Source organism: Onychostoma macrolepis, chromosome 20 (assembly GCF_012432095.1).
Source record: "Onychostoma macrolepis isolate SWU-2019 chromosome 20, ASM1243209v1, whole genome shotgun sequence".
Taxonomy (NCBI): Eukaryota; Metazoa; Chordata; class Actinopteri; order Cypriniformes; family Cyprinidae; genus Onychostoma; species Onychostoma macrolepis.
This window is the reverse complement of record NC_081174.1, coordinates 16936533-16960945: the sequence shown is the minus strand read 5'-3', so window position 1 is coordinate 16960945 and position 24413 is coordinate 16936533. Positions and strand designations below refer to the sequence as shown.

At 36.6% G+C, this 24413-nt stretch overlaps 1 protein-coding gene across 2 annotated transcripts in view; it reads left to right on the top strand.

Moving 5' to 3' along the window:
• Nucleotides 1-24413, top strand: part of mthfd1l (methylenetetrahydrofolate dehydrogenase (NADP+ dependent) 1 like) — a 37003-nt gene that overhangs the window by 584 nt on the left and 12006 nt on the right. For both annotated transcript variants that reach the window (XM_058756496.1, XM_058756497.1), the window contains exons 2-20: nucleotides 1447-1531; nucleotides 1805-1855; nucleotides 2033-2086; nucleotides 2167-2291; nucleotides 3345-3445; nucleotides 5411-5547; nucleotides 5693-5804; nucleotides 6198-6280; nucleotides 7125-7222; nucleotides 7347-7520; nucleotides 8749-8885; nucleotides 9623-9669; nucleotides 10137-10244; nucleotides 10424-10498; nucleotides 11257-11359; nucleotides 13365-13441; nucleotides 14354-14494; nucleotides 15705-15773; nucleotides 20581-20692. In XM_058756496.1, coding sequence (XP_058612479.1) covers nucleotides 1447-1531; nucleotides 1805-1855; nucleotides 2033-2086; nucleotides 2167-2291; nucleotides 3345-3445; nucleotides 5411-5547; nucleotides 5693-5804; nucleotides 6198-6280; nucleotides 7125-7222; nucleotides 7347-7520; nucleotides 8749-8885; nucleotides 9623-9669; nucleotides 10137-10244; nucleotides 10424-10498; nucleotides 11257-11359; nucleotides 13365-13441; nucleotides 14354-14494; nucleotides 15705-15773; nucleotides 20581-20692 — 1889 coding nt within the window. The remainder of the gene's footprint in view (nucleotides 1-1446; nucleotides 1532-1804; nucleotides 1856-2032; nucleotides 2087-2166; nucleotides 2292-3344; nucleotides 3446-5410; nucleotides 5548-5692; nucleotides 5805-6197; nucleotides 6281-7124; nucleotides 7223-7346; nucleotides 7521-8748; nucleotides 8886-9622; nucleotides 9670-10136; nucleotides 10245-10423; nucleotides 10499-11256; nucleotides 11360-13364; nucleotides 13442-14353; nucleotides 14495-15704; nucleotides 15774-20580; nucleotides 20693-24413) is intronic.

The window sequence follows — 24413 nt, the reverse complement described above, 5'->3', positions numbered from 1 at the left end:
CCTCCCATTAGTCTTCGTCTATACACCCTTTTTAATATGAACTGTGTTGTGTGCTAATTCAGCTGCATATTATCATTGTGTTACTGTATGAATTCAAGTTTTCTTTTGTTTTAACTAAGGCTGAAAACATGTCGTTATTTGTAGGTCAGTGTTACAGTGTATGTGTGCGATCACGATACCGACATTATTTACAGATTCATACAGTCAGTAGCTATGCGTAATATAGGATTTTGCTACATTTAAAACAGGAAAAGCTTATTTTTTAAAAGACATGGGAGTATTGTAACACAGGTTGAGTTATAACACCATTTTTGAAAATATATTGCTACACCAGTGAAATCTCTGTCGTACACGACGACCATCTCCAGTGTGACATGTTGTAAGACTATAGAAGTAGAATGCAATATAAAGAATTTACAGGACCCAATTTAATTAAATGGGTATTATAGTAAAGCTTTCAAAAAACGGAGTTACACTAATTGAACTGTGTTACCACAGTCTCCCCTGAAAGTCTTTAACAGATGAAAACTGTGTGGAACTTGTGTATCATTGCCCAATCAAACCCTACAAGTGAACCCTATGCATCTTTTTGATGTCTGTAAACAGAGTCAAAGGTCAGGTATCTGCTACAGAGGGTTAAAATAATCAGTAAAGATGCCTTTGCTGCCAGCCTTACAAAGGATGCTTACAGTGATGCAATAGACTCCACGATAACACAAGACAAGATAAGTTAAATCTGCTGCTAGTCAAAATGTGTTGGCCAACCTGCTTAAAATTATTATAATCAGCTGAGCGAATAAGACTGATCACTATTTATTTATTTTGCCTTTATTGCTTTCTGTCATAGTTAAAAACTGAGCACCAGTCTAGTTATGATTTGTGTGGAAGAGATGCCAGTATAAAAGTTTTAAACCTCATCTGGGCAGGCACAGGGAGAACTTGTCTTTAAGTGTTAAGAGAGGTTGAAGATCTACTTGGCTGTGGAAGTAAAAAAAAAAAAAAAACCTTTCTTTTTGTTTATAGTAGCAATCATTGTGTTAATATTAATGATACACGTTTCGGTCTAAAACTTGCAGCTAATGCTGTGCTTCTATCTGAGGTTCCTAGTCTGTATTTCAGAGAATAAAAACTAAAAAGCAGTCAAGAACAGGCAAATGGAAATGATGGAGTGCTGTTTAATACATGGTTAAAATTGATTTTTTCCTACAGTGCAGTCAGGGATAGATAACCGAGTTGTTTAAAATGTGTATCAGCTTCATAAGCTTGATAAGTAAAAAAATTAAAATAAATAATAATAATAATAAAAACTAATGTTGTACTAATTGTATTGGATGTGTCTTATGTTCATTCAATGAAAAGTTTTGTTCTCTAAGTGGAAGTTAATGAACATGCATGTTCTATGTGCTTCGTTGTTAAATATGCACTCTGTGTCCATCTCATTTACAGTGACATTATTCAGAGGAGCAGAGAGGAGCTCAAAGCTATCAGAGAAACCAACCCAGGCCTCAAACCTACACTGGCTATCATACAGGTGTGTCTTTGTGTTTAGACCAGGGGTGTCAAACTCAGTTCCTAGAGGGCCACAGCCCTGCAGAGTTTAGCTCCAACATTAATTAAACACACCTGATCCAGCTAATCACATCCTTCAGGCTAATTTGAAAACTAGATGGTTTGTGTGTTGGATCAGGGTTGGAACTAAACTCTGCAGGGCTGCGGCACCCCTGGTTTAGATAAAAAGTGTGTATCTGGTGCTATGTGAATGAATCTGAGACACTAAAAGCTGGTTTGCTTTTACTTATGATAGGCTGGTGAAGATGACGGTTTGCTGGAGGTGAATAAGAAAATGGCTGGAAAGGTATAACTGTTTTGTCTTCCCTTCTGTTCAACATACAATAAATAAATACAAATAACACTAATCTTTAGATTATACTTTTACGTTACATTTTAGTAGATGTTTTGCTATCGATAAGATTAATGGGAAAATTAATAGCTTATGCAGTGTTATATACCTGCTGATTTTGTATCCACATAGATCGGCTTGAACGTTATGCAGATTTGTCTTCCACACCAGTGCACAGAGGAAGAGGTCAGTGATGCTGCAAATTCTGAAAAGCAAATTAGAGTTGCTTTTTTGATTAAACAGAAACTATCCTCTTTATTCTGCAGGTGACTGAGGAGATCTTGAGATTAAATGAGGATTCTCGTGTTCATGGCATGTTTTTACACCTTCCTCAGTCCTTCCTCTCCAAAAGTGTCCGTAATGCCATCAAGCCACAGAAAGATGTGGATGGGTAAGCTACAGTTTTTACAGTTCACTATTTGTGTGTAACCAAAAATAAAAATAATAGTGCCAATGGTGGTTGATTTGAGAATTTTCTAGCTATGAATGTTTCCCATCTGCCATGATATTGTATGGTATATGTAAGGGATAGATAATCAACGGCTAGCCGTGCATTAAAGGATTGGTTGCATCCGCGAAGTGCATTTAAAATCCTTTAATGCACGGCTAGCCGTTGGTTATCCCACTTATTCCATGGTCATTTGCCAAGTTATAGACAAGTTAAAACTAGTATTGCTCTTTGCAGTGCAATATTTGTGCGGAAGGGTAAAAATTATGGTTATTTTCGTCAATTACGGCTCGTTAGATGGTAGCGCTAGCATTCTGCCCACTTCAAATCAGACACAGAGATGAAACAGTGCAGTAAGATCACATTTATTTGAATGTATTATAGCATTTATTTGAATTAATTATCGATCGAGAGAGAAATAGAGAGAGAGAGAGATGCAACTGTGTGTACGCGTTTGCACGTCTCTCTACAAACAATCAAGCCGTGTTTAGTTACTTCAAGAATAGCGAGTTTACCACCTCGTTGCTGAGGAATATAATGTAGCGATCTAGTATCTCTAGGCTATTTTATTAATAAGTCACGGGGCAGCGTTGACAAGTTTGTTTGAGTGTGTGTGTGCAGCGCAATCTGCGATCTCTAACCTCTCTCTCTGTGTGTGTGTGTGTGTGTGTGAGTGATGTGTGTGGGTTTGTGTGCATCAATTAAAGCAGCGCATTAATTTGGAACGGTGATTAAACTGACTTGGAACTACCTGTGCATTAAACGGTTTTAATGCATACCTGCCAGCCAATCAGAATCGAGTATTCAGACAGACCGTGGAATAAATTAAAAATAATTGTATTCTTATGACAGGGATATTCATTGTAGGATACTTTAAAATGTATTATAGATACATTTACTTTATTTAATTGAATAAAGTACAACAAGAAGTGTAATTTTGGGGTAGAAACTGAATGTTTTCCACACAACGTCACATAGGCCTATATGTGTTTGCAGGGTCTCTGATCTTAATGTTGGCCGTGTGGTGTTGGGGGATCAGAGAGACGGCTTTGCTTCACCTGTAGCTGGAGCTGTGCTGGAGATTCTTGCCAGGCACGGTGTGTATCTGTTTGTTTATGCATTTCGGCATACAGTATGTTATTACATTTGCATTCAAAAGGTGAAATGTTTCATAAACACTGCTAATTATACTGAATGGAGTACTAAGCAAATATCCATATTTATATGGGCCATTCTACAGAATTGGTGAAAACTGGTGTCCCACAACCAAAAAACACATTTAAAAAGCGTTTAAGTATTCAAATCTTAGATGTTTATTAAGATCCTTCTATTATCTATTGAAACCCACAATGATATTTAAAATATTAGTAAGCTTATGATATATAAAATCATCATTTAATGGGTACTTTCAGTTGGGAGGTGGCTGTCCCACAGTAATTGAGCTAGGTTCAAAAGTATCACTACTGAAACATTTAGTGGAGTTTTGGTTGACATATTTGTTTTTTGGTTGTTATCCCATAGAATTGTCACTACCGAAACATGTCATCATTGTTTCGGTAGTAACAAAAGGGAACACACAATCCTCATATTTGGGGAAAATAAACTAAATTTTAGTACAGTTATGCAATTTTTTTTTTTTTTTTATTTTAGTATGCGAGTTAAAATTCTATAATGTGATGTGGTTGCTACCAAAGCATTACGGTTACTACCGAAAATGTGCCGTCACTATCGAAACATGGGATGTTTTGTCAAAAATAAAGTATACTGAATTATCAACTAAGATGTTATGATAGTTTTTGGTTCAATGTATATTCAAACTAATGAATCCTTAACTTTGAAATCAGTGTGATCAACTTCTTGCCTTTTACAAAGAAAAATTGTATTCAAAATACAACAAATCTCATAAATTACACTTGAAATATTGGAAAAAAGTAAAATATTATATAAAAGTAAAAAAGGAAAAAATATTGATTTACCTCTAAAAAATTTTTTTTTTTTTTTTTTAATAAAATAGCCAAAAAATATATTTACAATCTAGATGTAAGCAAAATCTAATATAACCCTTCTAATTAAATTGTTTTATTTATTTATTTTATTTATTTGACGTGTGGCCAAGTATGGTGACCCATACTCAGAATTTGTGCTCTGCATTTAACCCATCCAAGTGCACACACACTTGGGCAGCCAATGCTGCAGTGCCCGGGGAGCAGCTGGGGGTTTGGTACCTTGCTCAAGGGTCTTACTTCATTCGTGGTATTGTTGGTATTATTATTACTGTGTTTCGATAGTGACCAATTTGGGGAGAGGACAAATATTCCAAAACTTTGTGAAAATACAATATGAGAATTAACTGCACAGTTACTAGAAATGTGTACCTTGGATATTATACAATATGCATACAAATGTTTTGGAAAAATACACATTTTTTTCAAGACATTTCCAACTCTGACTTTAGACCAATTCTGTAGAATGTCCCATATATCTATATATTAAAAATATCCTCCGAAAATTGAATGTACACTACCTTTCAAAAGTATATGGGGTCTGTAAGTTTATTTATTTTATTTTTTAATGAATTTAATTTATTTATAAATATTATTGCAATATAAAATAGCTGTTTTCTATTTTAATATATTTTAATACATAATTTATTCTTGTGATGCAAAGCTGAATTTTCAGCAGCCTTCAGTGTCACACAATCCTTCAGAAATCATTCTAATATGCTGATTTGGTGTTCAAGAAACATTTTATTATTGTAAATGTTGAAAACAGCTGTCCTGCTTAATATTTTTGTGGAAACCATGATACTTTTTTCAGTATAGAGAGAGTTTTTATTTTAAATAGGATTTTATTTTTTTTGTAACATTATAAATGCCTTTGCTGTCAATTTTGATCAATGTGTGCTTGCTGAATAAGTGTTAATTTCTGTCCAAAAATATCTTACCTCAGATTTTAGAATGCTAGTTGTTTTATTGTAGCATAACGTAATGTTGAGTTTATGGTGAATTGATTAGAGCCAGTTTAAATATACAGTATTTACTTTTTTTGTAACACTCCTTTAGATGCCCCATTGATTGGTAAGATGGCAGTGCTGGTGGGTGTTGAGGGACCCCTGAAGGCAACTCTTCAATTTTTGTTGCAAAACAATGGCATGATGGTGCAAACCTGCCAGTGGAGCTCAAAGCACTTGCAAAAACAGGTAAATTGATAACTGGGAGATTTATTTTTCAGGTCAGTTTTAGGTGTAGTTTGCTATTTTCAGCAGCAGAGGGCAATGCTGCTTTGTTTCAGGAGGGACATCTGGATAAATCATATCAGGCATACACTAACTTTCTTTCTTTCAGGTCATGGTTTCGGATGTGGTGATTTTGTTAGAGACCGACCACAAGGGCCTCCCACCCACTTGGTTAAGACCGGGTGTGGCAGTCATCAACCTCAGCTCAGCCCTAATGGAAGGTATATTTCTTCAAAGTAAAGATATTAAGCTTGGCATTCATTATAACAACTGATTTTTACTTTGCTAAAATAAAACGTATAGATCCCTCCCTCATCCCTTCCTTACTTGAGAAGTTCCATTTGAGAATCGAGGAAGCTATTATAATTGTAGTTCCATGGATGTGAAAGACAAGCATGTGATTCCTCTGAAGCCGATTAAGTTTGGCACGCAGTTTTCTCCACCTTTCATTACCTGCCATCTCCAGGAGATCTTAATGGATATAGAGGCCCATGCTATTTCCTCCATAACCCACAAATTCCATTAGTGTGGGAACATAATAAGACACCACTAATTGTATTTCCTTAGATGCTCAGTCCGGGCCAACTTTTCATACTTGTGATCTTATTTCCTAGAACACCCTGACAGCTGGGAGCACAGGGCTGAAGCTGAATCTGGTGCAGGAGTTGGGCCTCTAAGTGCTGCGCTAAGAATGCAGGTGAGAGGCCTGTTGTTGTTTCTTCTTTCTATTCAAGTCTTTAAAATAGGATAGGTTATTCTATCAATTTAATATAAAACCTTAAGAACCTGTGATTTACCAATTTAAAGATTAATTTATTTGACAGTTATAACTATTATTTGTAGTTTTATAAAGGTGCATTTTTTTAATACACACACTACCATTCAAAAGTTGGGAATAAGTTTTTATTTTTTAAAGGGGATCACCAAGGCTGCGTTTATCTGATCAATAAATAAATACTGTCAAATACATATAGTCAGTAATATTGTAAAATATTATTCCAATTTGAACTAATTGTTTTCTATTTGAATATATTTTAAAATGTAATTTATTCCTGGCATGGCAAAGCTGAATTTTCAGCAGGCATTATTCCAGTGTCACATGATCCCTCAGAAATCCTTATGATATGCTGGTTTGAAAAACTGATCATTCTTACAGCAGAATTAAGTTTTGTTTGCATCATTGAAACATTAATTTGATTTGAATTTGGTGCTCAATAAACTATTATTATTATTATCATTGTTGAAAACAGTTGTGCTGCTTAATATTTTTGTGCAGACAGGGTTTCAGGATTCTTCAATAAATAGAAAGTTGAAAAGAACTGCTTTTATTTGATATTGAAGTCTTTTGTAACATTATAAAAATCTTTGTCACTTTTGTTCAATTCTGAATGGTAGTGTTATACCAAATCAAATAGTCATTGCCAGTATGTTTTTTGTAGTTTATATTTGTGCACAGTTTGTGTACATAATTATTATGCAATGAGTGAAGTTGTCATTTTGAAGTGTTCACTGAGATGATTGTAGCTGTTGTGATCTGCCAGCATGTAGTGAGGAGCAGCAGGAGGTGGATACAAGAACAGCAGTACCAGCCATGGAGGCTCTGCCCACTAAAGCTCCAACCACTTTCACCTGTGCCTAGGTACGAGCAGCCTTGCCTTTTAGTTTCTACAGAATATGCATCACTCAGACCTTTTCTTGTTCATTTGTGCACGGAGCTAATTGGTCTTTCCATCTTTCTTTTTGCATGTTTCTGTAACCCTCAGTGATATAGAGATCTCCAGGGCACAGACTCCCAAACCCATATCCCAGCTGGCTCAGGAGATTGGACTGCTTCCAGAGGAGCTGGAGGCCTACGGGAAGACCAAAGCCAAAGTCCAGTTGTCCCTCCTCAACCGCCTCCAACATCAGCCTAATGGCAAATATGTCCTGGTGGCAGGGTGTGACATCAGTTTTTACTTTCATTGAAGTTTAATTAATCTCATATTACTTATTTAAGGGTGTGTTTATGCTTGGAAGGTTTAGTTTAATTTGATTGGTTTGGTTTTTACAGCAGATCTTTGTTTGCATGCAAGAATTCCTGGCAATATTTTGACTCATATGCATATTTCATAAGCTTTTTTTAGTGAGTTTTAAGCTGGTAGAAATACCACTATATATATATATATATATGTACACGCATGCAACGAGCACAATTAGTCTGACACTAAGCATTGTGTTGGATATTTGGTCTTTTTTTTTTTTTTTTTTTAATAAAGCTATCTAATCAGGTTATCACCTTATCCTTATGCTTTTTGTTTTGTATCTTTAGATTCAGTCTTAAAAAATGAATGAATGCCGAGCTAACCAGGACTAAATGTTTTTTGGTTCAGACCAAAAGAACTAAAAGATCCAAAGTACATGTGTGAACACACCCTGAAATGATACAATACGAAAGTAATGATACACATTTTTATTGAACAACGAAGTTGAACCAAAACTGTATTGACTTAATTTGTTGAACAGGTTTTAATCTGTCAATTTGAAGACACTGGAATCTTTTTCATCAGTTAATGGCAGATAGATTGATCATTTTTGCATTGAAATAACTTAAATAAGAGAAATGGGTTTAAACTTCAGGTCAATGTTTGTATGTTTTCACGCTCACGTCCGTGTACACGTTTGTACTCTGCCTCTAAATTCCTAGAGAGAGTGATTGGTGGGCCCAGGGATCTTATCTACTGCTGGCTCTTGAACCCACCAGAAGCCTCCCTTTCATCCGTGTGTGTGAAGCGTGGCTCGGTCAGTTCCAAATGGGGCCCAGGGTCTCTTTCATGTGTGTGGGGAATGCGCAGACCCCTGGCTTTATCAGCAGCCCCTTCCCTCTCCCCTTAACTCTCCTTCTTTAAGTCTCGCTCTTTGTTCTGCCTACAGACGCTGTGAAGCAGCACTGCCCTCCCCACCCAGCCTACTCAATTACTGTCAGCCACTGGCATGCCTTTACTGCGCTGCCAAAAGAGCCGCTCCACAAAGACTGAGGGAGAGGGTTTATGCCGGCAGTCTAATGTAGTGAGATCAGGGAAAACGAAAAGAGAAAGGCAGAAGAATGAATAGATGTATAGTCACAACCTTCTCCCTTTAAATGTGGGAAAGCATGTGTTGTTGATGTTCTCTGTCTATGTTTTTCAGTATAACTCCCACCCCCCTGGGTGAGGGGAAGAGTACAGTGACCATAGGTCTTGTCCAGGCCCTGTCCGCTCATCTAAAGCTCAACTCTTTTGCTTGCCTGCGACAGCCTTCCCAGGGCCCAACGTTTGGTGTCAAAGGTGTGTTTTTGTGTGTTTGCTTTACCTTAGTTTAATATTGTAGTATATAGATAACAATAAGTACCGGAACAACATTTCAGGGAATCACAGATGCACTTCCTGTAGGTTGCTCCAAAATGTAGGCATTATATTTATGCAACTTTCTAAGATGCACTCATTTTAAGGCACTGTAACTTGTCCTTTGTAGAATAGGCAATCCCAAAATGCCCTGCAATGAGTTCAGTAAAACAAATAAATCCAAGATGGTGGAAAAGGAGAGAAATGTTAATCTAAATTTATCAGTACTGAAAAAGAATTAAAAATGAAATTAGACAGTTAATTATTGAAATAAAATGTAATTTGAATTTATTGTAAATATACAAATAAAAATATACTTTGTGTATGTATATATATATATATATATATATATATATATATATATAGACACACTGTATTTTTAAATTCATAATGTAATTTTATTATAATTACAATTTATCTATATTTATATATGCATGCTTTTTATATATTTATTTATAGTTTATCTATGGATATATGTATAAATATAGAGTATGTAGAGTTTCAAACCAGTCATTTGTAATGTTTTATGATAGTTAGGATGCTGCTTATTTAGGCAGTGCACAGCGAGGCAGTTCACTAGATTTTGGCTCGAGCTCATGTCTGGCTTTATCAGACGTATTGTCTTGTGTTTTCATTGCTGTGTGTTTGTCAGCCTGCTTCATTATTTCATCTCCCTGCAGGAGGAGCGGCGGGTGGGGGATATGCGCAGGTCATTCCTATGGAGGAGGTGAGTGACTACAGACATCCTGTCTCCCGCTATCACAAAGCCCTTTCCCTAGTATGCCACAACTGATGACAGCCCTTAAAAAACTCACACAGCCATTGAGACCAAGTCAAATAAAGTACAATGTCCAAAACTCTGAGATCACTGGTGAAAATGTTTTGGGTTTGTTAAAAATTCTAATTGAATTTTTTTTCTCATTACCAATAAATATTAGCATATCATTTTGAAAAATTTCAATGGAAAAATAACGTAATTTGTTATATGATACGTCCGAGTAACAGCATGCATGAAAATAATAAGGCTTTTTATTTCTAATTTTATATTATGTTTTTAATCCCATATTTTCTGTGATCTCAGACTTTTGGACAACACTGAATGTGTTTGTGTGTATGTGTGAGAGCAGATACTGTCTTTATCAGAAGCTTCAGAAAACAGCTTGCTCACTCTGTCACTTTATTTTTTCCATTCAGTTTAATCTCCACCTCACAGGAGACATCCACGCTATAACTGCAGCCAATAATCTAGTGGCGGCAGCTATTGATGCCCGCATTCTCCATGAAGCTACTCAATCAGACAAGGTAAACAACTGCAATCATAATGTTTTGATTTCACACAGAACGGTTTCCCTTGGATTTAATATTATGATTCATCAATAGTTAGTGTGTCATGAAAGAGTATTCTTTCTGATTCAGTAATAGCATATATCACTTCCTAATGCTTTAAGTATTCAGCTATAAGTTGTTTTTGTGTCTTTTAGGCCCTGTACAGCAGACTAGTGCCGTCTGTTAATGGCGTGAGATGTTTCTCTCCTATACAGATGGATCGCCTACAAGTAAGTCCGGACAAGACTTTGTACCTCTGACCTTCATTGGTCTTGGAAAGAAAAAATTTAAATGTGTGATTTTTAGACCTGGAAAAAGTATTTTGGTGGCCAATATATAGAACGCCATAGGACTTATCCAATAAATGGGAACCCTGAAGAACATTCACCTCTTAACACATCTGGAAAACAAAAAATGTGGAATCCACATTGTGGACAACGGGGAGGTAAAAATGTTGAGAAATTTGGAAGCAGTACATCAGATAACCAACAGGGGTCCTCATGCAGCTACTGCGAAAATGAGCAATTCTTGCTTATAAGGCTGTAATTCACAGCAAATCTAGCTGTTAACGTGGTTCACTCTTTTTGTTTAAGTAAACAAGTCAAGTGTTGTGTTATGTTGGCTGTGACACAGATAAGCTGAGAGACTCCTCTAAACACAAACTGTTTATGTTTGCTCAGGACAGGCTGGGTTGACTTACATTTTGGAAAGGCAAAGTTGGTAAATTTACAAGCGACGGCCAGTGATTCAGAGAGAAATCTAATTAAAAAGATAGTCTGAAAGATATTTATGATTGTACTGGGGCCTCCAATAGCAAAATATTTGCAATTTGGGAAAAATCTCCTAAATTATTCTTCTGAGTCAAGGCCAAAACTAACTGCAGTAATGAAAGTGCTTTAATAGTAGGTTTGTTTCATATGAATGAACAGCTTTTTCATCATAATAATCATTGCACTTGTATCTGTCTCTTCCTCACCTGTGTTTTCAGCGTCTTGGAATAAACAAATCTGACCCCAGTGACCTCACAACAGAAGAGGTCAGGGCATTTGTCCGTCTTGACCTTGACCCTGAGAAGGTCACATGGCAGAGAGGTAGGAGCTTGAGCAATTTAGATTTGATTTAGCTTTACTGTTCTGCATATGGTACATTCTTACAAGAATCCCTCAATGCCTGATGAGTAACAGAAAGAGATTTAGAGATTGTGGTACAGGATATGTGATGTATAAGACAGTGAGCTGAAGCATGCAAGATGATGACACAATATGTGGCCACTGGAATGCGATTGCCAGATTTGACTCTTCTGTTTGAATTGGCCAGTGGGAAAGCGCTATAAACTAGCCATGTCGTTACATCTGAGAGCAATTTTTGAGAACTAGTCCCTCCTGAACACATGCAATAACGAGTCTACTCTTCGCACCTGGAAGGCATGCCAAATGTAGACCTTCTGCTTTTGGTTATTTGGTTATGGCGCAGTGCCGTCTGATAGCTGCGATCACTGGGGGAAGAGATTCATCTGGATTGGGGTGTTTCCCGTTTTACTCATGGCCGCCTGGGAACATCTGTTGCCTTTAGCCCTACATTCAGAAGACAGTGCTGCAGTGACTGATGGGATATTTACTCTGTCGGTTCAAAAGTGCACACTAAGATGAGGGGCCTGGAAGATTAAGAACAGTTTTACATCTCTCTCCCGCTGCGAATGCGAATTTCTGTGTGTCAGAGAGGGTCTGACAATCCGTACAACTTTCTCAAAGTGACGTTCATTAATGTAATGCTTAAACCATTAAGGTTTCCCATGGTCCATTATGGGAAGATATCATTGTGAATAATGATCCTCGGACTACATTATCATGGTCTTTCCTTGTTTATTAATCACTCTTCAGATGAAACGTTTTGGCTGTGCTGTATGTTATGCTGTACTTCATGTACACCGTGTTCTCACGGATGGATGAATTGAAACCGATACTCAAGAGGAATACGAGAGACAGCCAGAAAGCAGACTAAACCACTGTTGTAATTTTTGTTGCCCATGACATGTTTAAAATGAGGCTTATAATAATTGTTCTGTTTCTATGAGAAAATACCAGAGGGTTGAATTCTTTCCCTTCCAACTTCCTGGCCCTTAGGGAGTTGTGTTTGTCTCATACTGTACCCTCCTACATTCAGCTTGGCTGCAAGAAAAAAAAAAACACAAATGCAAAAAGTCTTTGAGGAATGCATGCTTATTGCAAGGTTATGGTTTTGCTTGGAGTCCATCCCTCTGGGTCTCTTTAGGTCATTGGTTTTTGGGATTCATTAGATTGCCTCATACGTCTCCTCAGCAGTGACTGCAAAATCTGTTCAGCTTGCAGCACTTAGCATCCAGCTGAGTTCCCTCATGACGTGATTCTCTCCAGCCATTGTCTTCAAACACAACTCTGCTACACTTGAGCCAACCAATGTGATGTTATCGCAACCTCATGAAAAAAAATATTGCTTTATTAGGAAAAAAAAAAAAAAATCCTATGTCTTGAAATGTTTCAATTGCGGTAGGAAAAATTCACCCAGATATGAGAATTGTCATTGTGTCAACCTGTTTGACACAAATTACATTTTTTTCAATGCTATTGGACCGTTCACTCATTGAGGAACTTTGTCCTTCATACTTCACTCTCATTCCTCAAATAGTTATTGCCAGTATGTTGTTTTTTTTTTTTTTTTTTTGTAGTTTATATTTGTGCACAGTTTGTGTACATAATTATGCAATGAGTGAAGTTGTCATTTTGAAGTGTTCACTGAGATGATTGTAGCTGTTGTGATCTGCCAGCATGTAGTCAGGAGCAGCAGGAGGAGTTTATAATAGTGCACCAATCATGTTGACTACTTCTATGGTGCTTTTACAGTATGTCCTTTTATAGCTTGAAAGCTTTGTAGGATTTACAATAAATGGGAAGCAAAGTACATCCTTAATTTCTCCTTCGTCATACAGGTTAGAAATGACATGAGAATGAGTAAGTGACCACACAATTTATTTTTGGGTGAACTACCCTAAGGTAGAAGCACAGGCTTTTGATTCTTTATTCTGTTTTCTCTTAACACATGTTTTCCTCTTTCAAATAGTTGTTGATACCAATGACCGATTTCTGCGTAAGATCACTGTTGGCCAGGCTAACACAGAAAAAGGCCATTCTCGCCAGGTACGTGCTTCAAACTTCTGATTCTATTAACCAACATTTAAATGTGATGTGTGTTACACAGTGTAGAAGTTTTGTCACTTTTCCTCAGTGATTATTTATCTCTCATTCTCCATCCCTCTCTCATTTTTATGTATATTTCCCTTAACTGGAATCTGTTAAGTCTTTCAGTATGTCAACGGCCATCAGAATGAATGACTTTTAAACCAAATCAAGCAGATAACAGACTGTTTCCCATTGAGGTGCACACTAAGTAAAAGCAAATGTTTCATAAAGGCGTTACTGCACACATACTGTAGCAAAGACCCTCTGAGCTGGTCTGCTGTTTGTCTCCCTCCCTCTGTACCAAAACCACTGAAATGTGCACTACAGCCTTGTACTTTTGTTCTTGAGCAACATACAGTATACTATAATGTATGTGTATTTTGGAAAGACAGTAGAAGCAAGTGTGTGTGTTTGAAATTTAAAAAAGCACTGAAGCATGTTTCCTCAGCCTTTGCAAACATTTACTTAAGGTAGATCATCTCAGCAATTAGGGTGCTGTAAATGCAAGTTAAATGGCAAGTAATGATGACACAAGTGGTGTGTATTAAGCGGCCCATCTCTCCAGATAGGGCATCTGGCCACCACTCCTGTGCTCCCAGCTGTTTTATTGGGGGAGTATTTATTAGCTGAGAGTTAAACCAGGACAGCTCGGTTTTTTTACTCCAGCTGGAGTTGTCTTGGACACATGTGGGAGCAGTTTACTGTATGTGATAAAGAACCAGACTTGGCAGATGTTGCGTGTCTGTGTTTCTGACAAATCTCTCCACTGTCTATATCGTGACGACTCATTTTGATGGAAATCACCTAAATCATCACTGTAATATGTTTGTGTGCTGGTCAGTATGTGATCTTCCCCTCTCGTTTTTACAGACCCAGTTTGATATTGCGGTGGCCAGCGAGATCATGGCTATCCTTGCTCTGACAGATGGACTGGCTGATATGCGGGCCAGACTGGGACGTATGGTTGTGGGTAGCAGCAGAAATGGCCAGCCGATCACTACAGATGACTTGGTGTGTGTGTGTGTGTGTGTGAGAGAGAGAGAGAGAGAAAGAAAGAGAGAGCGAGCACTGTTAAAGGGATAGTTCACCCAAAAATGAAAATTCTGTCATTAATTACTCACCCTTATGTTGTTCCAAACCTGTAAGACCTTTGTTCATCTTCGGAAAACAAATTAAAATATTTTTGATGAAATCTGAGAGCTCTCTGACCCTCCATAGACAGCAAGGGAACTACCATGTTCAAGGTCCTGAAAGGTAGTAAGGACATCATTAAAATAGTCCATGTGACAACAGTGGTTCAACCTTAACTTGAACAATTTTAAAATATCATAGACTATTTTATCGATGTCCTACGTTTCTGGGGTTTGAACGTGTCAGTTGCGTTGCTGTCTATGCAGGGTCAGACAGCTCTCAGATTTCATCAAAAATATCTTAATTTGTGTAACAAAGATGAACGAAAGTCTTGCATATGAGGGCAAGTCATTAATGACAACTTTCATTTTGGGTGAACTATCCCTTTAACTACTTATAAATTGAGCAAAAGTCACATTAAAATTTCTTTCAAATTAATGATGTTTTTGAAATATCTATTCATAAGAAGCATAATTTTTTCCAAAATAAACACTGTTTTCCATTCAAGACTGGCATAATCGCTGCTGAAAATTCAGCTTTGCCATCATAGGGATAAATTACATTTTAAAATGTTATAATAAAAACAATTATTTTAAATGGTAATATTTAACAATATTACAGTTTTTACTGTATTTTTGATCAAATGCTGTCTTGGTGAGTGTAAGAGACTTTGTATTTTTTTTTTTTTTTAACTAAAACTTAAAAAAAAAAATCTTATCTATAAACTTACACTGTGTGTATATAAACAATGATTACTAAATATTTTTAATTTATATTTAGATATAATTAAAATATAATGTTCATGTTGTCTACATTCCAAAAACAGCAGTGTGAATCTTCACAAAATATTGAAATTATTGTGAATATATGTAAACCTATGCAATATTTAAATCTAAGTTAAATGTAAATGATGTGTATTCGTATAAAACTTGCACTGTAAGCAATATGAAAAAACAGGATATTTAGTTGTTAATCGCAAATCATCAGTCAATTTCATGACTGTGACAGACTAACAGCCCTATCATAGAAACATTTGACAACTGCTATGAACAATATATTCTGATATTTCTTTGCTCTTTGGTTTTCTTAGGGTGTAACCGGGGCTTTGGCAGTCCTCATGAAAGATGCTATCAAACCCACACTGATGCAGACACTGGAGGTGAGACCTCTTCCCTGTTCCTGCACCCCAAACTCTCAGTATCTTTTACACAGTCGCTCGCTTGTGTGCTATTTTTCTTATTCTGTCTCCCACACACATGCACACATAACTGTCCTATCTTGATGGAAACTCCCAAACTTGATACTCTCAGCGTTGGTGAAGTGATAGGATATTCGAGGTATGACACAAGAAAACACACACTCATACAGTAACACATGCACATCTGGTTTTGATTTTGGCTCAGTAGGAGTGTGTCTCTGTCTTTCACTATCACACCCTGAACACCACGAGAAAACTGGAAATGAGAAATAGACAGTGGTGAAAAGCCTGATTGTTGGAATGCCTTTCATCTTTATGGTTTTAAAACATGCTAATGACTAGTGATTGATGTTTGGTGTGTACAGGCGTATGTTTTTGCATGTGAGATGCACAAAAGCTGCAAGTTTGTAGAGAGGGCCACAGAATTGCTTTGTGAAACCTTTCCTGCCTGGTTTCCTGTTTCTCTTGTGAGGAGGAATCGTATCAGAACGAACCAGGCAACAAAGGGTTGTGGGAATATTCTATTTTCATGGTGCTATAATGTCCCTGTTGGGATTGGGATGTATGCGAGTGTATGTGTGTGAAAGAGTGAGAGAGGAAGTGTGTGAATGACTGAACAAGAGGACGTGCATGTCTTCACAGATGGATCTAAGCCTGTTTGATAAAGACTAAAGATGTGAGATTTGTCGATTGTTAGGAGAAAATGTGTCATTAGCTGCACTTGATGGACAAAATTGTCCCCAGAAGTTGTCTAAATGTAACAACCTTCCTTAGTTTAGACATTCAAGGACTTCCTAAATATTTCTTCACTTCGCTATAAAAATGTGAGGAGTATTTTTTCATGGGTAGGGTTAGTCTTTAGTATTCGTAGTTTTACTGTTTTTATTTATATTTATATATATATATATATATATATATATAAAACAGTATGCTTCTATTTAGATTTGCTTGGCCAAGTAAACCACTTGTTTTTGTATATATGCATATACATATACACTAATGTTCAAAGGGGTCAGTAAAAGAGTACTTTCATTCAAAATGATGCATTAAAGTGCCTATATTATGGATTTTTGAAAATTACCTTTCATGCAGTGTGTAACATAGCTCTAAGTGAATGAAAACATCCTGCAAAGTTTTAAATCTGAAAGTGCACCGTGTAAGAAGTTATTGTCTCTCAAAAGAAAGAGTCGACTCTGAATCATAGAAACGAGTCATTTTTAAAACGAATCCCAAGCCATTTCATGTTGACGTCAACATGAAACATTAGCATATTGCCCGCCTACTTGTGCGTGCAGACCCAGGAAAACTTGATTTTCGCTTTGGTCTGAATGAAAATGCAAATTCATTTTTTGCCACTGAGTGCTGCTTTTGGAGCATTAAAAATAGCTGTTTCCCCGGTAACGGCTTTACACAAAGCAGCACTGCTCACAAACACTAATGGACCAATTACCGCAGATTAGAGTCACGCAAAGGAGGGGTTAGGAAAAATGAATCATTGAGTGAATTATTTGGGAGTCGTTGAGCAAATAAGGTAAAAATAAATAAAAATGTTTTTTGACCTTGCATGCATGTCAACCTGTTGTTGGGGACTCCCAAACCCAAAATATGAACCTTTCATAACCCATAATAGGGGCACTTTAAATTGATCAAAAGTAATGACTTTTACATTGTTACATAAAGTTTCCTTTTCAAATATAAGCTGTTCTTTTGAATTAATCAGATCTGCCATAGTTTCTACAAAAAAAAAAAAATTATAATGTAGCACACAGTTTTTTTCCGCATTGATAATGATTGAGAATGATTTATTCAGCTTCAGATGATTTATATACCATCACAGGAATAAATGACATTTTAAAACGGTGTATTGTATATAGTGTATTGACCCAATATTTTGTTACATGTGTGCATTGGTGTTGATACATTTACAAAACTATTAATAAAGTTATTATTACTATTAATAAGAATAATTAAATCAATGTACTAGTTAAAAATATTGGAAGTCATACAGAGTCAATAGCAAGAATATCAGGACAAGCATCAAAATAAGATCATTTTTGCCTATTAAATAAGCAAAACCACCCTGTTCCCTTTCACTGTGCTCACTTGGTTTTTCCTGTTTTCTAACTTTCCTGGCATTGGCATGTCGAATCTCTTCTCTTTTCCACACTCACAGGGCAAAGGGCTCCAATCTTTCCTATTCCTTTTTTTTTTTTTTTTTTTTGATAATATAGTTTTTTTTATTTCTGCAAAACTTTTCCAGAGGACAGTTCACTGGAAAACCATACACTCTCTTTCCATTCACAGTCACACATAAAGACCATCACTCGTGCTTTCATATCGACTTGTTGATAGGCTGCCAGATATGTCCACTTTGTGAGCAAATTTGATGCAGTAAATTGATTTGTTGAATTTTTTGCAAATGGAGCAAAGTTCCTTGACCTTTAGAATGATTGATTTGGTTGTTTTTAAACCTGGTAAAAGTATTTAGGTTATAATGAGCTACACATTGTCAAAATCAATGTACAGTTTTATGTTTATCACATTTCTTAAATGCTTGTAGATCAAAACCTCAAATAAATGCAGAACACATTACTGTTTTGTTCAACAACGGGGGAAAAAACCCAAAACGTAGTGATAGTAGAAAATGTAGACTATCACAAACTAAATACCAAAATACAAACTAATCGATTTGATTAAATGAAGCACTCAATATACCTCTGGCAGGCTTGTGTAGCTAATAAGATCATGTCTCAAAATGAACTTGGTTCACTCACCTCACTTGACTCATTTTTGGCCTTTTGAGTCTTAAAGGTGGTGTGTTAATTAATGTAGAATATTTTGTAATGTTTAGTATATATCAGCACATGCAGAGGCGGTGAATGAAGGATGCTAGGATGTAGTAGGGCTGCAACAACGAATCGATAAAAATCGATTACTAAAAGCGTTGGCAACGAATTTCATAATCGATTCGTTGTGTCGCGCGACGCGGAGACGTTTGATTATTAAAAAAAAAAAAAAAAAAAACTTTAGTTGAGCGCGGAGCGGAGTGAACACACTCGGTCTCTCTCGCGCACGGATGCTAGCAGAGTTTGGCGCCTCATAAATAAAAAACAAAAAGTAAAAAAAAAACAAAAAAAAACGAGCGGAGGTAGAGGAAAGATACATGGCGGAGGCAGAGAAATCCGTGCGACCCAAGTCATCCAAGGTGTGGGAGCAGGGGCGGCGTTTGCGTATGGCAGAGTATGGCAGTTGCCATACCCTAGCCCAGTCAGGTGCTGTGAAAAATTATCCAAACTTGAGTCGCTTATAATTCGTTTTTATTATTTTAAATCAGAGAGTTTTAAAAATAGTAAACCAATGATAAGCATTAAAATAACTTGTCAGTAAAACTTCGTAACGCCATTGGATCATCGAGCTCTCAGCGAGACCTCGTAACTTCACCCGCCTCCGTTCAGATTGACGCGCGCACAGCCTGGAGAAGATGAGATCTCTGCTTTTTCGCAATGCAAGGGTGAATAAATAATTGGTGTTTGAATAGTACAGCGTTTTCTTTACTCAAACACTATGTCAGTAAAGGATAATGTTTTTGTGTGTTTGAAGAGTGGAGAAGAATTAGTTATTTGCTGTCTATATACGTTTTAAATATCCTGTGCATTATGTGCATAAGCGCTTAATTTGAGATTTTGGCCAAGTGTATTAAACAACAAGAAAAACTAAGCGCCCATATAGCTACAATCAAAGTTATATAACCTGTAAAGTTGATGAAAGCATAATGCACTTAATGCACTTATGCACTGCATAACAGTTACAGCCGTTCTAACGACAGACAAAACACTCCATCTCCGTCATTCTCTGGTCAAAAACATTATTAACTCCATTTGAGCTTGATTTTCATATAATGTTAAGTGCAGGTGTCTGATACAATACCAACGCTAACGACGCAGTGTTGTTAAATTATTAAATTTTTGCACTCCCAAAAAGTCTATATATTTGGCAGATGTAAAGCATACATGTGTATGTTTTTGTGTTAGTCCATTTTATTTTATTTTATTATTATTATAACAGCTCAGGGATGTTCAAGGAGCAACATGTTTGTGCACTTTCTAAAGATTTTAGTTCTGTTTTTGAATAAAGGGTTGGAAATGAATGCTTTTTTTGTTTTGTTTTTTAATCCGATTCATCGATTAATCGAAAAAATAATCGACAGATTAATCGATTATTAAAATAATCGTTAGTTGCAGCCCTAGGATGTAGTGATAAAAGTTTAGGTAAATAAAGGAAGGTGGTCTCGTTCCATTTGATGGAGAGCTCCTTTTTTTTTAACAGGTTTTGCATCCTTTTCCTGAATTGAAATGACTTCACCATCACTCCATTCTTTGTTTTGTATGTACTCCCTTTTCCATCTTCCTGCACTCTCTCCTTCCTGTCCCTTCAGCTGCCAGTGTCACTTTTCAGTGTTTGGGAAGTTACCGAGGACCTCAGGGTCATCAGTTCAAAACTCATATTTTCACAGAGCTTTAAATGCTTTCTGGCTCTTGATGATGAAACCGACTTGTATAAATTTTATTTGTTAGCACCATTTTATATTCAGCAACAATAAAATCTATGTATGTTTTACACAAAATTGACCACTTAAATCCTACATCCAGCTCTTAATTTAAAATTTTTACAGTAAACTTGAGGCACAGGTGCTAATGTGTGATATTTTGAGATGCAGGTGTGACTTGAATGATTTGCATTGATGTTGTTTATGTCTTTGTCATGTCAGGGCACTCCAGTGTTTGTGCATGCTGGACCTTTTGCTAACATCGCCCATGGAAACTCCTCTGTCTTGGCAGACAAGTTGGCTCTTAAACTAGTTGGAGAAGAGGGATTTGTTGGTGAGTGCAGACACGTACAGTATACACACACACACACACACACACACACACACAAACAAACACATTCGGTAGCGCACACACTGCATCTGCTTTTTATAGTCATACATTCATTGACCAGAGCCAAAGGCTATGTTGGGGGTAAGTTAGAACAACAACAGTAGAGTTGTTCTCTGGTTCAAACCAGACTCCTGCTTACAAAGAACTGGCGTCATGCAAAATTCGATGCCCCCCACATCAATCTTATTATGCTTGAACCACAAAAGGGAGCCGTTTGTAATGCATGTTTAAAAACACATTCATCATATCTTGGTCTAATAAAATAGCCTTTTAAAAATTGTGATTCTCTGTATATAAATCTATAAACTTTATTTTAAGCGATGTAGTCCTGTTTTTCTGAAATTTAATGAATTAAATTTAGAATAGAATTTACATGATTTTTATATGGTACTTAAAATATATTGTTAAAGGATATGTAAAACATTACGGTTTAGAAGTTAATACGATTTTTTTGGTTTGTTTTTGAAAAGCCCTATATATGATATTTGATCAAAACCACATTAATTTTGAAATGTATTCAATTAGGAAAGTTATTTTAAATGTAATTTGTGATGAAGGCTGAATTTTATTCAACCATTTCTCCAGTCTTTAATGTCACATGTTCTAATATATATAATATCATTCTAATATATTGATCTGGTGCTCAAGAAGCATTTCTTATTATCAATGTTGAAAACGGTTGTGCTGCTTAATATTTTTGTGGAAACCATGATACACTTTTATGGGAAAGTTTATAGGTTTTTTTTTTTTTTTTAATTAATTTTTTTAATGTCTTTACTGTCACTTTTGATCAATTCAATGCATTCTTGCTGAAAAAATAATTTCTTAAAAAAAAAAAAACTTATCCCAAGGTTTGACTCACAAGTAGCAAGTAGCAACTTGCATTAGAGTATTTTCTAGACTTAAAGGCTAATCAGTGTTAGACTAAGTGGTATGTCTTAGTAGCTACTTGGCTAGTGGAATGCTAAACTCTTGGGGGCGGGGGGACTGGTTTAATTTAACCATTTATAGCTTTGGTTATATAAAATGTGACCATTTAGGATGTTAATTGACAATTTTTACGTAGTTATGACGACTTTCAAATTGAAGGGAAATAATATTCTATAAGGATATAGAATTTGTCTCAAAATACTGGATTCTTTATTAAATGTTATTTATTTATTTATTAAAAGCTGAACCCAACTAATCCTCTCAGTGTCAACACACCTGAACATACGTGCCTTGCAAGACACACACACACACACACACACATTCACTCACTCTCTCACACACACACACACACACACACACACGCTCACTATCTTGCCATCTCTCCTTCACTTTATCACTTCCTCTCTCCATTTTGCTCTCATTCCTTTGCTCCTCTCTATCCTTTTTATTCTCTATCCCTCCCCTGCCCAGCGACATGCCCCAGACACTAAAAGAATGCTGGGAATGGCGGAGGCCCTGTGGTCCACACTAAGAGCAGTGCAAGCTTCGCCCCCTCATTTAAGGACAAGCTGAAGTGTGTGAGCCCAAGAAAACACTGCCTACCAAACTAAGCCAAGCTGTGCTGAGTTACAGCTTCTAGAATTTCAGATACTTTTTGTTACGCCTGAGTTTCTGCCAGCATGTAAATAGTAAATTCTTCTGAAAGGGCTGCATGATTAATCTAAATATTACCAAAATCACAATATGGCTTGTTTTTATCAAGTTGCAAAGGCTGTGGTTTAATTAAACATATGTGCTGCATATTGTAGAGTGAAGCGCGGCACTGCGTTTTTATTCACACGTAGCTCATAACACTGTTTCAGCATCTCAACAGCTCGGTTCATAGCAACTGCTGCTCCATCTCTGTATCTCCTCTGCCAGCTATCTTCCCACACTTTTAATGAGAAGTCTTTATAAACTGGCTGTTGACAACAATGAAAGCTATTTTCCTTCAAAATAAAATAAATTTCTTCACTTTCAAATGTTAAACCATAAAATTAAGACAAATAATAAATATAAAATATTGTGATAAATATAAATATTGTAATTTTACAGCAGCACTTAATTTTTTGTTTTACAGTGAAATATTAAAACAGTAATAATAATAGTCATTATTATATCTTATTACATCTTTTTGAGCAATCACAATTCGATTTGTTTTTTTTCCTTCCCTCTCGAATTGTGCAGCCCTAGAAACGTTACCAGAGGCCCCTGTGGAGGACAGTAAAAAATGAATTGTTTGATTTACTGTATTACGAAAGACAAGCAGCTCAGAAGTCCATATTAGACTTGGAGCATCAGCCTCAACAAACAGCAGGAATGCTAGGAGTTGTTGACTTTTGTGAAATATCAGTGAAGGAGGGGGACATGTGTATACGTTACCTGATGCCAAGGTATGTGAGGTATGTAGTGTTTTTGCTGTGGGTGAGAGGGAGAACGCTGCCTATCAGCTGATTATACACAACAGAAGTGCTTCACAGGAAAACCACCGCAGTACTCAGGAATACCAGAGCAGCATGTTAGTAACCTTTAGTCTACTCAAACCAAAATCACTGCGCCCATGCCTCAGACTCACAGATAGTGTGATAACTGAATTCTTTGAAAGTTCCTGAAGGGCAATTACAATCTCCCGCCTCACATTAGAGCCCTGCACGGGCCTCAAATTTAGGCCCTAGCCCGGCCCTGGCCCGAGATGCTCAGGCCCTAGCCCGGCCCGTGTCCGACAGTTTAACAGAATTACCGACCCGAGCCCGTCTTTTTTTTTTTCCCCTTCTCCCAAAACGGCTCATATTTCAGCTATTAAAATAGTTCAGTTTTGTATGTAATGGCAAAGTGATTATATATATTTTTTTCTTTTTAAAAAATTTTTTATTATTAAGTTCATTTTGAAAAACGTTTGGAGCATTTTTTGTTCGTTAAACAAGTTATTTATTTCTTAAAGTAACGACCAAGCAGCCAGCGGCAGACCGGCAGGCTGATCATAGCATGTTTGATCAATTTAGCCTTCTCAAATCATCACGACTTGCCTAAAATAAAATCTATAGATATACTAAAACAGTTCAAGCATATAACAATGTTTAAAGGTTAAACCTAGATAAATGTGCGGAGAACAGAAGCTAAAGCGCAGGACATGGAGGCACCAGCGCAATAAATTGCATTTTATTTTCCAATGGAAACAACTTAAAATAGGCCGTAATGTTTGCTCATAAAGGTAAGAGTACTACATCATTCGGAACTGTAAAGGGTCTACTTCTATTTGTGTGCACTCACAATATCAACAAAACGTCGTGCTTTTAAGAAAACGATACGCTTTCTGCCGTCTCTTCTTGAACAGGATCGCTTCACAAAAATGAACCGAAAGTCAGCGAATACATGCCTCACAGACATGATAAATATATCTATAGAAAGCTTTAAATTACTACTTAACGAAATAAATCAAATCGAAAACAAAAACTCATTCATTATAATCATAATCCGTGAAAATGCACTTCTCTCTAAAGGCGCGTCTAATGAGGATATGGATCCACACTGATGCAACACTGACACAGAAAACAATTCATAAGTAATTCAAATATCTCCTTACTATTTCCCTGGGACATAGTCATGGTGATTACTTTTGCTGGGGCTTTACGGCAAGCTTTATTGCGTGTATTTGAACGCAGAACAGCTGCGCTGACGGCGCGATCGCTGCTGC